The sequence below is a fragment of the Pungitius pungitius genome, chromosome 3, assembly GCF_949316345.1.
Source record: "Pungitius pungitius chromosome 3, fPunPun2.1, whole genome shotgun sequence".
Taxonomy (NCBI): Eukaryota; Metazoa; Chordata; class Actinopteri; order Perciformes; family Gasterosteidae; genus Pungitius; species Pungitius pungitius.
The window spans coordinates 11,203,426-11,216,533 of NC_084902.1; the positions used below are offsets into that span (position 1 = coordinate 11,203,426).

General features: G+C 44.2%; 3 protein-coding genes across 4 annotated transcripts in view; 2 read left to right on the forward strand and 1 right to left on the reverse strand.

The window, feature by feature from the left end:
- The window catches only part of esamb (endothelial cell adhesion molecule b), a 32,351-nt gene extending 25,130 nt beyond the window's left edge, over nucleotides 1-7,221 (forward strand). The window contains exons 3-7 of the mRNA XM_037468490.2: nucleotides 196-397; nucleotides 775-930; nucleotides 5,027-5,149; nucleotides 5,249-5,378; nucleotides 5,886-7,221. Of these exons, the coding sequence (XP_037324387.1) occupies nucleotides 196-397; nucleotides 775-930; nucleotides 5,027-5,149; nucleotides 5,249-5,378; nucleotides 5,886-6,357 (1,083 nt within the window). The 3' untranslated portion in view covers nucleotides 6,358-7,221. The remainder of the gene's footprint in view (nucleotides 1-195; nucleotides 398-774; nucleotides 931-5,026; nucleotides 5,150-5,248; nucleotides 5,379-5,885) is intronic.
- acad8 (acyl-CoA dehydrogenase family, member 8) lies at nucleotides 7,213-10,511 on the reverse strand. The gene is made up of 11 exons (XM_037468468.2): nucleotides 10,325-10,511; nucleotides 9,812-9,912; nucleotides 9,519-9,688; nucleotides 9,189-9,298; nucleotides 9,004-9,080; nucleotides 8,774-8,911; nucleotides 8,517-8,652; nucleotides 8,168-8,265; nucleotides 7,915-8,067; nucleotides 7,720-7,822; nucleotides 7,213-7,618 (listed from the first exon to the last, which is right to left on the reverse strand). The coding sequence occupies exons 1-11, from the start codon at nucleotides 10,440-10,442 to the stop codon at nucleotides 7,563-7,565; spliced, it is 1,260 nt and encodes a 419-aa protein (XP_037324365.2). The 5' UTR covers nucleotides 10,443-10,511; the 3' UTR covers nucleotides 7,213-7,562.
- A 250-nt stretch (nucleotides 10,512-10,761) lies between these two features.
- Nucleotides 10,762-13,038, forward strand: thyn1 (thymocyte nuclear protein 1). Of its 2 annotated transcripts, none has more exons than XM_037468508.2 (8): nucleotides 10,762-11,071; nucleotides 11,672-11,742; nucleotides 11,821-11,978; nucleotides 12,065-12,133; nucleotides 12,293-12,385; nucleotides 12,464-12,559; nucleotides 12,650-12,800; nucleotides 12,897-13,038. In XM_037468508.2, the coding sequence occupies exons 2-8, from the start codon at nucleotides 11,694-11,696 to the stop codon at nucleotides 12,941-12,943; spliced, it is 663 nt and encodes a 220-aa protein (XP_037324405.2). In that variant the 5' UTR covers nucleotides 10,762-11,071; nucleotides 11,672-11,693; the 3' UTR covers nucleotides 12,944-13,038. The 2 variants fall into 2 exon arrangements, with proteins under 2 accessions (XP_037324405.2, XP_037324397.2); XM_037468500.2 differs by having other exon boundaries at nucleotides 10,763-11,116.
- The last annotated feature ends 70 nt before the right edge of the window (nucleotides 13,039-13,108 follow it).

Genomic DNA, 13,108 nt, shown 5'->3' on the forward strand with positions numbered 1-13,108 from the left:
TCATGTGTACATGTCAGGATTATCTCCATGAAAGGCGGTGATTTCTTAATCTGCACATCCTCATATGCCTAAAATGGTACCTCAGTGGGTTGAATTTCACATAATGTCTCAAAGTCAGAAACGTTCATCTAATTCTGAGTATTCATTAGTAACAGGGAACGAAAGCTATCTTCGGTGTTTTTTTTGTCTGCTCAGGTGATAAACTTTAGCGCGGGCGAAGTCGGGCACGGCCAGAACGAGTTCACCAAAAGGGTGGGCTTCAGTGCGGCCATGCCATCAGCCAACCTCTCCATCTACATCAACAACACCCAGGAGTCCGACTCAGGGCAGTACTTGTGCTCCGTCATCATCCCTGGCAGTTCTGGCATTTTCGGACAAATGCACTTAAATGTCAAAGGTAATACGCCACATCGTCAGAGGAACTCCAAAGGTCAGATTTAATCAGAGCCGTGTGCGACACAGCTCACACGCTTCCTTGGATCGGGAAATTCAGGCAAAGTAAATACTTTCTGAAGGATTTCGGAGCCGACCTGTTAAATATCATGTATTCATGTAAGCAATGTCCAAATATTCATCCACTGTTTAGGGACTCACTTGGCTCTGAATTCATTATGTCATCATCCAGCAGCAGATGGAAACAATGCAGGATAAAAAAATGTCTTATTTAATGCAATATGGGGAGAATATCCACTTGTTTTAATGTGGATTAAAGTTCCTTGTGAGCTTATAGGTCCTTTGTTTTCATTTTAACAGTCTGTCTCTCTCTCTCTACAGTGCCCCCTTCTCCCCCGGTGTGCAGCATGACAGGAAACCCAGTGGTGAAGGGCAACGTGACTCTGAGCTGTAAGTCCAGCCATGGAAAACCCGTCCCTCACTACAAATGGACCAGGGCTGCACCCATGTCTGAGGTCTTCTTCGCCCCAATGCAGAGTGGGTATTTTCTAAGCATATAACCAGGATGTTAACGCTTATATTTCAATGCTCCGTTCATCCAAGTTACAAAAGAACCTGTGTACTTACTGTGCTTTGAGTATTACAAGAATCCATCATTTGGGTTTTAGAGGGTTGTGATGCTTACAGCTTTAAAAAAAATGTAATTTACATGTGTTTCTTCTTTCTATCATAGAAATAGTCCCTACAAAAACTCATTTAAATTCCCTCATTACAACGACAATTAAGCTTAATGAGCAGCAAGCTGTGGTGTAGAGAAGGATTCTTTTCCCCTGGATTTTGACTCTGAATAAATGTCGGTTCCCTTGAACCACAGGCTGAAAAAAGTGTTTTCACTTTCGCTGCATTAAGGCATGATAAGTACTTTGCACTTTATTGGTACTTTCTTGTAATCTAGATTCATTTAAATGCATACAAAGGCAGATTTTGATTTGACTGCAATGTTTGTTTCTTTTTGGGGGGGGTTGAAGGACACTTCCGCAGCAAATGTTGTCATGTTTTTACCTTTTCAAATTGGGTCGCCTTGGAGAGAGAAAAGGCATTGAGAACAACTTTTATCTTTAGTGAGGTCTATTATCAGCCAGCCCCAACCGAGGTATGTGTCAGATTGGAGCAGAAATGAGAGAGATTATCAGTAAGCCTTTTATGTGCAGGTCTAAATGTCACACACCTTCCTGCTGTCCCTAACACCATTAAAAGCGGATGATGTTAAATCCTTGTCATGACACATTGTGATCATGAGGCCCAGGCGGTGGGACACTCCTGATTGATGCACCTCAGAGGAAGCTTCTTGCTGAAGCCACAACATGCTCCAGGAAATCCTCTTTACAGATTGAGACAACTCGAACCACGACATGCTCTTCGCACAGTGCTCATGCTGTTGTGCTGCGTGCGTCCGTGGTTGCATTATTAGGCAGATGTTTGTTTCCAGATGACGCTGCAAAAGCTGCGCCATCTGTTTCTGAACAATGGGACTTAGCCTGATTCATTGAGTATTGACTTAACTGCTTTGATCTTTGGCCCCTATCACTTTATGGCAGAAAAGTCCTCAAACTAGGAAATGTACTTCGTATGATTGTATCATTGTAATGCAGGGTGCATCAAACGAACATGTTCACCCTCAGACGCTCGAGTTCAGGCCCATCATTTTGGATCTGCCCTACCTGATGTTTGCTCTCTCTATGACTCGTCTCTTTCTACCTCGCTCTCTCTCTGTTGGTTTTCCCTCTTAGCTGATCCTCTTTCTGCACTCCTTATTTCCTGTTGACCTTGGTGCCTAATCTAACAAGCCCCATGTCATAACTCAATCAACCCTTCTAAGAGGCACAAGTTGGATTTGGGACTTCACTCCAACCCCTCAACCATCCGTTTGTATCACTCCTTCCCCACCTCTCATTAACGCTTACTCACTCTCTCTCTTTGCCATCTTTCCTTCTGCAAAAAGAATGGAGAGTCTGTCCCCAGCCCATGCTTGTCCTTGGGTTTATGGGTAAGGGTTTTCACTCACACATTTTCCTCTTATTTCCCTCAACTCCCATCCCACCTCCTGCTGTGACACCCCGTCACTCCTCAAATCATAGCCATTAAGCTGCAGACGGAAAACAAATCAACCCATGTTGTATGAATTCCTTAAAATCAATAAAGCCAAAAATGAATAAGGCAAAACTAATCTTAAATTCCTTGCACATTCATTGTATGGATAATGTGGATGTTAAAATTCTCAAGGAATAGCCGTAGTTTACCCTCACTGATATCTAGAACAGCTGATTCATAATGGAGAAAACAAATCTGTATCAAAACCATAATGATAATAACAGGAGATCTGAATATATTTACATTTTGTAAAAGAAGGGTTGAATTTGTACTTAAGATTTGTGTGTGTGTGTGTGTGTGTGTGTTAGATTTAGCTGTTGTCCCATTCAGTCTTTTTGAGCTCAAGGACATAATAAGGTAACAGTAAGAATCCTTTTTAGGGCTGAAATGATTAGTTCATTGGTGAAAGAAAATAATAATTCAAAGGGATAGTTAGTCACATTGCTTGCTGGGAGTTAACTGGTCACGTTAGAATTAACGTATCAATAGCACTTGTTTATGTCCTGTGCATTAAACAGCAAGCTGGGAGAATTATATACTGAATTCTTTGTCTGCTTCATTCATTTCTGTGTTCTTTTACATTGATGATGAAAACTAATCCACTTCAGCTCAGATGTTGCATGTCATTTGAAAGGGAGAAAACTACTTCATATACGCTCATCACGTGTGATGTGTCATTGCTGCTTGGTGACCTTGCAGCGCCGCAGTATGAGCCTTTCATGAAACGAGGTGGCCTGTTCCGTAATGTCAGATCGGCCACGCGGTTGCGATGGCTGCCGGGCTTGAACATGCTCCAAGCTCCCAGTCAGCTGATGTCGGTCCAGCTGCTTATCCGTCAGAATTGGGTTTGGTTCTTCACAGCTGGTTTTCAAGCCAAGGGATTAAATAATCAGAGAGGGATAAGTGCATATCACTCGCATCTGCAACTGTTTTATTTGGCACCCGCTTCTGTTTTGATTTCTGAGGAAGGTTTTTAATACTCTGGTCAAAAGGTTAACAATTAAGTGATGATCCGATCATTCAATCGTGTGACTTTCACATCTTCACAGCATATGATGATATTTACTCACCAGATCGGGAAGGCTCATGAGCAGCAAAGTATAATTTATCATTTTTGACTTAGGACAGATTTACTGTGCTTCTCTCTACTGGGGGGCGTTGCTGTGTGAACCTGCCTGTATTAACCTTGCTCCTGGTTGTGCAGTAGCAGATGGTGCAGACAAAACAAGAAGCTCAAGCCTTCCCACATCCAGACTTTGGGAAGAACCAGGCTCTTGCATTCAAATGTTGCTTGGTGGCACAAAGTGAACCTTGACATTTTGTCTGGGATGATTTGAATGATTGACTCAGTGTGTGCCAGACGTGCACGATCCTTAAAAGACCCCGACGCATCCACACAGCCCACAAGAACGGTGATCCCGCAAAACAGGCACACACACACACACACACACATTCTGTTTCCTCACGTTCCCCACGAAAGCAAAAAAAAACACATCACATGAGACATGCCGGGACATGACATCCGAGATTGGATTTCAGAGGATTTGTTGTGATAAATCCCTCATGAAGTTTGTTTTTTCCCACAGCATGTGTTTGCATCAATACAGCATTTTAAGGCCATGTGCTGAGAGGAACAGATTGTATTAAATGGAAAAACTAAGTTGAGATAAATGCGCGCACACACACACACACACACACACACACACAAACACGCTTACTGTGTCGAAACCTTGGAGTGAGAAGATATTACAACAAAAACTGCTGACAAATGTCATTATGCTGCGGGATTGCACCTGCGTATATGGGCCACTAGGGGATTCAATTCTGGATTATGACGGATAACTAATAATTCAACATCGCCAAATGTTGCATCCATTGGTGGTATAATGATACAGGTCAATGCATATAAGCAATACTTCATTATATCCATAAATTAAGAGTCAGAATCCCTTTTTCAGCAAGTGAATTAGGAATCAGTGTGTGATGTCACAGCCCGGCTCGGAGACTGGAACAAGAAGGGGGGGTGGGGGTGTTTTGTTAGTTCTGTAGGAATGTGTGAGGACAGAAAGGCCACCAGATGCACCGAGCAGAGGGGGCGTCGCAACTCTAAAGCCACTCGCACTCTTTTTTTTTTTAAATATGCAGATCTACTCAAGTAAATATGGTAATTCAACACTCAACTCTCAAAAAGGAAAACTATTTTTTTTAAAGGGACACATTTTATCTGTGCCTTTATTGATGTTAAATGGTGGTACGTGGTTTTCCTATTTTTTTTTTTAAAGATCTATGAGAGGTGTTGACACGGACATAATCTTAACATTTTAAGGTTCTTTGTTACTTTTTAAATATAGCTCCCAAGTGTGTGCTATTGTGGTGTAGCCGCCTTGTACATATTTCTAGTTTTTTTTCCAAGCCCCCTTTGCTCTTGATCGCATAAATGCCTGATGTGTGACTTGTGTGTAACTGTGCGGTTGTTTGGCAGATGAGAGACACGGCACCCTGAGGCTGAGCAACCTCACTAAAAGCATGTCGGGGAAGTACATATGCCGAGCCAGCAACACCGCCGGCTCCGACAGCTGCTCCATTAACCTGGAGGTCATCACCTGTAAGCACACCGTATTAATACCCCGCTACGCCCCGAGTGCTGCTCACACACCTGTGACTCCCATTAGGCGTTAATCCGGATCTGTGATGTGTCCCCCAGCGTCTAATGCAGGCATGATTGCAGCCGCTACACTGGGGTCCATAGTGGGACTGGTGGCCATGGGGCTCTTCCTCATCTTCATCCTGAGAAGGAGAGGGGACACTGAGGAGGAGATGGCCAACGAGATCAAGTGAGAGTTTAAACATTCGTTGTAGGGTTGGGGATTTGTTGAGTCCACCTGTGCAATCTAGCGTCATTTAATACAATTATTCTTTTTTTTTGGTGACTTTGAAATCAAATTCAGTTCAAGTTGTACTGGACGACATTATACTGAGCGGTTGTTTATAGATTACATTACATTGTAAATCTATAATTGAATGAACACATGATGTTGTGTGTGTGTGAATCATTATAATCATAATAACAATCTTTATTTCTTTGGGGCATCACTTGCCAAAAGTATCTGTTAAATTGAATAATAAGCACTCTTACATTTATTTTTCCTTTTATTTTGAAGTTGAGTTGATATGATTTTAATTTTTTTTACATAGAGGACTGTTTAAAACTCTGTAAGTACTCACTATGAGTGTAAAACACTGAAGCTGAACGTCCGTCACCATATTTCTTCACTGTCATCTTTGAGACTCATTTCCCTGAACGGGATCCTGCCTCCTCGGCTTTGCTCTCTGTGCCACAGGGAGGATGCTCAGGCGCCAAAGCGAGTGTCGTGGGCAAAGAGCAACACCGGCTCGGACGTCGTATCCAAGAACGGCACGCTGTCCTCCATCGCCACCAGCCCGCGACCCCGCGACCCCCTCCAGCCGAAATTCCACTACCCATACTCCCCCACGTCAGCTTCAGACACCGGCTCGGTGATCAACGCCTACCAGCTGCGACCCGGAGAAGCCGGCACGCTTCAGGGACTCCCCGGCTACAACGCCGGAGGCACCCCGTCACGCAAACACAAGCGGCCGCCCAGCGCAAACGGGGGGCCCCCGCAGCTCCACAGGAGCCCCGTGGTGGCCGCCCCCAATAGGACTGAAGGGGCTCAGCCTCAGGTGCCACCTCCGCTAGCGGCGTCGCCGCAAATCCGCCCGTCCACTCTGACCCGCATGGGGGCCGTGGCTGTCATGGTGCCTGCTCAGAGCCAAGCCGGCTCGCTGGTGTAGGCCAGCAGGAGGACAAGGGAAGGAGGGAAAGTATGCCTTGAAAACCGAAAGCACCTTCTCCACGAAACGCCTGAAAGGTCGTGAGAGAAGACGTCTCGCCGGTCATTTTGGCTTGATAGTTTCATTTCTATTTTTTTTTTTTTTTTAAGATGTATATTTTTATTCCCATTCTGTTAAAGAGATTTTGAAAAGGATAATCTATGAAATTATGATTTTTAGGCAATAAGACTGAAGAGATGTTTGAACTGAATATAGTGCGTCCGCATACTGTAAATCCATAAATGTTTGTAAAAGAGTTCACTTTAGGAGGATCACTTTTCACTCACTTCTCTCAGGCCAACTGCACCAGTTAAATATCACTATTCAGGTACTTCAACTTCAATTTCGTCACTTTCTTTGACCCACTTCTGTTCATACGGGTTGCCCATATGGTTCCTTGACACCCATGTCTTCGGAGAACATTTATGATAATTTTGCCTGTTATGTTAGTAGGAATGTAACAAATAGTGTTGAAGTTGATGGTTTCTTACTATTGTTCAAAGGTGCTTGGTATAGAATGATGTTACTTTAAATGTGAGGCCATTTATCGATGGGATAATATTAAAACAAACCCTCTGCTGATGGTCTTCTTTGTTTTCATTGAAGTATACTAATCTCTGGAAATGTGTTGGTGAGTTATTGAGGTTGAAAGGCTCTATGTAGCACTTTCAATGCAGTTTTGATTGTTGATCATTTTTCAATAAAACTGTTTGCTTTCAGCAAGCTGGATCGTCGCCTCCTTCATCACTCAAACCGTTTGTATATAATGTACATCTTTCTCAGTGGAGTGGGAATCAGGGTGCCAATAAAAAAGCCAATTTGATCAAAAAGGTGAGATTTAATTTGGAGTGTTACATAGATAATACACTACCCATTTATTGCTGTGACAGTGCACCCGGCATGTGGGGAAACATACAGTAACCATGAATATAAATAAGATCTAAAAGGCCACAGCGCTGCAGACTGCATGTCATTATGGATACGCAATATACAGTTGGGTAAACATTGTTATTTTCTTAACACTAATGTCAAATCCATATAGAGAATGGTTTGTATAAACACAAGCACTAACACAATTCCAGAAAAAATGTTAGTCCCCCAAATCCAACAATGCAGAGCAGTCACACAGTAACAAGCTAGAGATACGGTTCTAGGAGAAGGACTCATCAGGACTCTGTCAGCAGATTTCGGGAAATGATCATCCTCATCACCTCATTAGTGCCTTTAGGGGGAAAGAAATTGAAACACAAACTGTACTTGTTACAAAACCAAGCATAATATAAGGGCACGACACACAAGCCAGTAACGGGACAGTAGCCTCACCCTCCAGGATCTGATGTACTCGGATGTCTCGGACAAACTGCTGCACTGCGTAGTCTTTGAGGTAACCGTAACCACCGTGCATCTGAAGAGCCTGGTTGCAGATCTGTAGAGTAAGAAAAAAGCAGAAATAAAAGAAAAAGTGGCATGAGGGCGGCGAACAACGTTCTCTTTCTCGCATTGCTCCATGTTACTCACGTTGAAGCACTCGTCTGTTGCAAAGAGTTTGGCCATGGAGCAGAGAGAAACGGCATCAGGCCGGTTCTCCTGCAGCGCTGTTGCAGCTTCCCGCACCAAGAGGCGAGACGCAACCAACTTGGTGGCCATTTCTGCCAGTTGGAACTGAAGATACTACACACATGCACACACACACAGGGAGAGAAGGAAGGATGAAATCAAAAAGGCAGTGACTGTGTCTGAATACTTTGAATGGAGGATCCTTGCAGGAAACCTGGTTGTTTGAGAGCGTCTCTCCAAACTGCTTGCGCACTAACAGATGATCCCTCGCTAGCTGAACGCAGGCATGAGCCGCCCCGAGAGAACAGGATGCTGTTGGAAGAGTGTTTGGATCAAAACCTGCTGATTGGTTGGAAGTGTGCCAACGTGCCAACACAGAGCTGACCCAGTAAGGTTGAAGGTATTAAATTGAGCAAATTTGCCTTTTACTACTTTTGAATGACATTTGATTTTTGCAAAAAAAACTTTCTTCACATGCAGGCACCATCAATGTAACACTTGTTAAACAATACGCACATACAGCGGGTGAAGTATAAGTATTTGGAAAGTGTTTTCCTTCTCACCGATATTAATTCTGCCTCCATTCAGGCCTTTCATGGCTATGTTGAATCCTTGCCCTTCGGCACCAATCCGGTTGGTCACTGGAACGGCACAATCCTCCAATATCACCGCTCTGGTCGGCTGGGAGTTCCAGCCCACCTGCAGAGCAGGTTGAAAAACATCAGAGGGGCCGTGACTTACTTCTGCCATCTAGTGGTTATCTGCGGGCTCTATAGCTACAGAGCGAGACTAAATGAAATTCAACTTCGATGCACTCTACCTTCTTTTCTTTCTTGCCAAAGTTGAGGCCCGGGGTTCCTTTCTCTATGACCAAACAGGAGATGCCTTTTGCTCCTTTAGCTCCTGTTCTGCACATCACAACATACACGTCCGTGTCTCCCCCTCCGCTGATGAAGGCCTGAGCGGTCACACAGAGACACGGCATGTTTCTGGCTCACTTTTTCAAGAGAGAGTATTTACAGTAACTTGCACGGACAGGTTTGCATATACCTTGGAACCGTTCAGGATGTAATGGTCACCTTTCAGCTTTGCGGTGGTGAGAAGTGAAGCAGCATCGCTGCCGCTTCCTGGAATGGGAGTTGACAGGTTCAATTGGTTGCAGCGCACACATAGCAAAATACACAAAGAATTGTTCATCTGCAATGAGTTTTTTTCATTTTTATGTAAAGACTGACCTGGTTCAGTGAGACAATAGGAAGCAAACTTTTCCATGGAGCAGAGATCTGGACAGAACTTCTGCCTCTGCTCAGGATTACCAAAAGTGTCAATCATCCAGGCACACATGCTGCAAAGAGGAGGAGGATACCGGCAGTTTGCACACAAATACATAGAAAAGACATATCACAGCTATCATTTCAGTGCCCATTATTGTGGAAAGTGGTCACAATTGGGTTCATTTACAATTTATTTTCACATCAAAACTCATCTGCAAAAAAGAATCGTTAGTCAGAAGTCTAATTGATTGATTTAATAGCAGATACTAATGCAATGTTAATGGGCTGTACTTGTGGATGCTGATGTAAGCTGTGGTGCTGACACAGCCTGTGGACAAGGCCTCAAAGATGACGGACGTGTCCAGCCGGGAGAGACCCGTTCCTCCGACATCCGGCTGAACATAGATCCCGCCGAACCCCAACTGGGCTGCCTTTCGCATGGTCTCTACTGGAAAGATTTCCTGTGAAAAATAAAAAAATGAACGTAGATACATTTAATGATTTTAAGCTAAACTTACACTCATTGGACATAACACGATATAATATGCACCACTCCCATCAAACCCATCATTGCACAAGCGTACCTTTTGGTCCCACTCTGCCATGTGTGGAGCCATTTCATTGGCTGCAAAGTTAAACGCCACTTCTTGAAACTCCTTCTGCTCATCCGTGAGTCCGTGAGCGGCTGTAAACAAAGAGCAGAGGACATTTGGTCCATGTGGACGGTGCAGGCACAGATCCAGGTGTCCTGTGGACTGGATGTCTCTGGATGTCAAATTAGACACCTGAACAAATGCTTAGATCATTTAAATGTTGGAATTCTCTGACACATTGTGCAACCTGCCTCAAAAAGAGGGGCGTTGCAAAACTAGCCAATGACAGCCTCACAACGTCACAGGTTTAAGTGTTATTAAAAGCCTGAATGGGCTACGCGTGTTTTTACTTGATGTTGGTTTGTGTGTTGGAGCGCAGTGAAAAGTGAGTCAAGCAGCGGTTCTGTTATCCAACAAGCTCAGGTGTCCCCCGGTGCCTTTCAGAGGTTCTTTCATAATACACGTCTGTCGCGTAAAGTCGTTCACTCGTTTCCTGGGACTTACGGTCGACAGAAGAAGCGATTCCTCGTCTCTGTGGGCTTGTGGTAAAGATTACACGGTGCTTCTGGCAGAGTCTGGAGCCCAGTCTGGCGATTCTTCCCAGAGCTCCGACAGTCGCCATGTTTACCTCCACGGACGTACGGATGTGCTGCGAGAACGGCTCGTGCTTCGCTTGTTTTGGGGCGGTGTGGCGGCACAACACATAACGACGCATTAGCGCCACCAGCTGGTGTGGAGAGTGGATGCAGACTTCCGTTCAATGAGCCGGGATGATAAATAGATTTTAAAAACCAACAAATACAAATTGATTTCTATTATTTTTTCATTTAACAAAAAAAGCAACAAACATCATTGATTTGGTTTGGATTACGGCTCTGAATATCCATGGACAAGCGTCATCAGGAGCGGGATGAGCTGTGGTGCTTATCCCGACCAGAGGGAGGCAGTAGCGCGCCACACGCGTCTCCTCCGCCACACAATAAAGTGAAGCGACTCCAACAGAGAAGACGAGCAGCATTAGCCAGTCAATGTACGACTAGTCATCCGCCCCGTGTCCCTTCAAACAGCTGTCCACTGCCGCGTCTTTACGGGACTGCCTCTTATCACGTCGGATGATAGCTTTTAAGCGCGCAAGCGGCAGCAGACGGTAGAAAATCAAACGCACCCGTAGCTTTGTTGACGTCACGTGTCGTTGGCTTCTTTCCGCGGGTTTTGATGGCTGACTCTCTTACCTGAGGAGCACTCCTACAGGTACTTTTATCTGTCAAACGGAGGATCTTCTAACCACAGCTGCAGGTGTGACCTCCTTTTGAATAACTTAACGAACAAAGAACGTTTAGTATACACGTGTTCTAAGGTTTAAAAGCTAAATTAGCAAGTCTCTGCGGCCAATACGATGGCGCTTAGAGTGAGAAAGTTTTTCTTAATTTCAAGTGGACCTAAAAGAAACGTTTGTTGTATTTATCGTTTTAGTATCATCGTTTTAACAAAGCGAAATAACATATGGCTCGGTGTATTAAGCAGTTGTTCTCCGGCTTCTGTATTAATCAAACATCATACAACTTTAGTCCGTCCACTGTCTACTGAAATACAATATAAAATGCTGAATATCTTTAAAATAATCTGACATTTAGGAGCCCCTTTTGACATTTTAAAAATGTATTTTGTATTTTAAGTGCAGTAATACATATTGTTATGTAACATTTTATGGATTACATAACCAGACAGGAATTACTTTTATTTTAAATCAAAGTTCCGTCATACATCAATGCAAAAATATGGATAATAGCCTACACATAGAACTGTTAGGATGGCTAACTCCTGTGTAAACAATATGATTTATATCATTAGATATCATCAAGCCTGTTGACTGATGGCACCAAAGACGAGGGCCAGAGTGAGTAAAAGATCTGCCAGTTCAGGTGAGCAAACCAAGCTGCGGAGTGGAAACGTCTTGCTCCGGTTATGGTTTTTTTACTGAGGTGCAATTATTCCCGCAGGCAAAGACGATGGCGGTGAAACGGCTGGAGGGAAGAGGAAAGCTGCGGCTCCAGTCGAGTCTGCAAAAAACCCGGAGAGCTCGGCTGGTGCACAGTGCTGCCACTGGCTGATGAAGTCTGAGCCAGAGAGCCGCTTCGAGAACGGCATCGACGTCAAGGTACAGAGCCTCATCTGCACGGCCCGTTCATCTAGTTTCTTCTAAGCGCACTGCACTTGTCTGATGCACCTGGTTTCGCTCTGTAGTTTGGGATCGAGGACCTGAAGGCCTTGCCTGATCAAACTGGCTGCTGGGACGGTGTCCGCAATTATCAGGTAGTGCCATGAATTGGAGTCATGTGATGTAAAAAGAAATGTTTCCCTTTTAAAAGGAAAAATGGTGGTTTAGGATTAGAAAAAAGGCTTTTGAGATTTTTAATTCTCATCTGGTCTTGTGCAAATGATGAAATTAGTTTGTTCCGAATGATCCATCAGGCACGCAACTTTATGAGACAGATGAAAGACGGGCAGCTGGCTTTCCTTTACCACAGCAACTGCAAGGAACCAGGGATCGCTGGAATCATGAAAGTAAGTCTGATTTTATGTTATTCAGTGGATTTAAAGGCATCATTTTCCATTGTATGAATTTCTTCTTTTTTTTTCTAGATTGTGAAGGAAGCCTATGTGGACCACACTCAGTTTGACAAGAAAGATGTCCATTTCGATGCAAACAGTAAACCGGAAAACCCCAAATGGAGCATGGTAAACTCATTCAGGTATATAAGTACAATATCAGAGGATGGTAACTGAGCGCGTGGGGGGGGGGGGGTTGATGTTGTTTTCCTCTCTCAGGTGGATGTCCAGTATCAAAGGATGCTGAAGCGCTTTCTTCCTCTGTCTGAGCTGAAAAAGTACCACCAGCAGCATGGCTCCAAAGGAGGGCCCCTGAAGGACATGGCACTGTTTACAAGGGCCCGGCTCTCGGTGCAGCCCCTGACCCCTGGTGAGTGGGGTCTTTGGGACTTCTGTCGGTGTTCTCGGTGACTCGTTCTGAACCCTCGCTCTGTCTTTTTTTTTTCTCCCCCTCCTCTCTCTGCAGAAGAGTTTGATTTTGTCCAGAGTTTGGAAGAGAAAGAGCCTTTGTGAGGATCTGGACCAGAGGACCCTTGTTCTCGGCACTGTTTTTGTGGTTTTGTTAATATTACAACTTCTTTTGTCAAATAAAAAAATGTACCTTTTTATCTCTGAACAATACAGAGCAAGTTTGTTGGTGTCTCTGCATCCCTTCATACGTTACACCTTATTTTATTT

Bases quoted from the DNA above. Each gene is read 5' to 3' on its own strand.
- acad8 (XM_037468468.2), bottom strand. From the start codon at position 10,442: ATGGCGACTGTCGGAGCTCTGGGAAGAATCGCCAGACTGGGCTCCAGA. The intron at 8,266-8,516 runs GTGAGAAGGAAA...CTCTTCCAACAG, and splicing joins TGGAGGCAGAATTAATATCG to CATCCTGTTCTCTCGGGGCG. The intron at 7,619-7,719 runs GTGAGGCTACTG...TTCCCCCTAAAG, and splicing joins AGTACATCAGATCCTGGAGG to GCACTAATGAGGTGATGAGG.
- thyn1 (XM_037468508.2), top strand. From the start codon at position 11,694: ATGGCACCAAAGACGAGGGCCAGAGTGAGTAAAAGATCTGCCAGTTCA. The intron at 11,743-11,820 runs GTGAGCAAACCA...TTATTCCCGCAG, and splicing joins TAAAAGATCTGCCAGTTCAG to GCAAAGACGATGGCGGTGAA. The intron at 12,560-12,649 runs GTAAACTCATTC...TTCCTCTCTCAG, and splicing joins AAAACCCCAAATGGAGCATG to GTGGATGTCCAGTATCAAAG.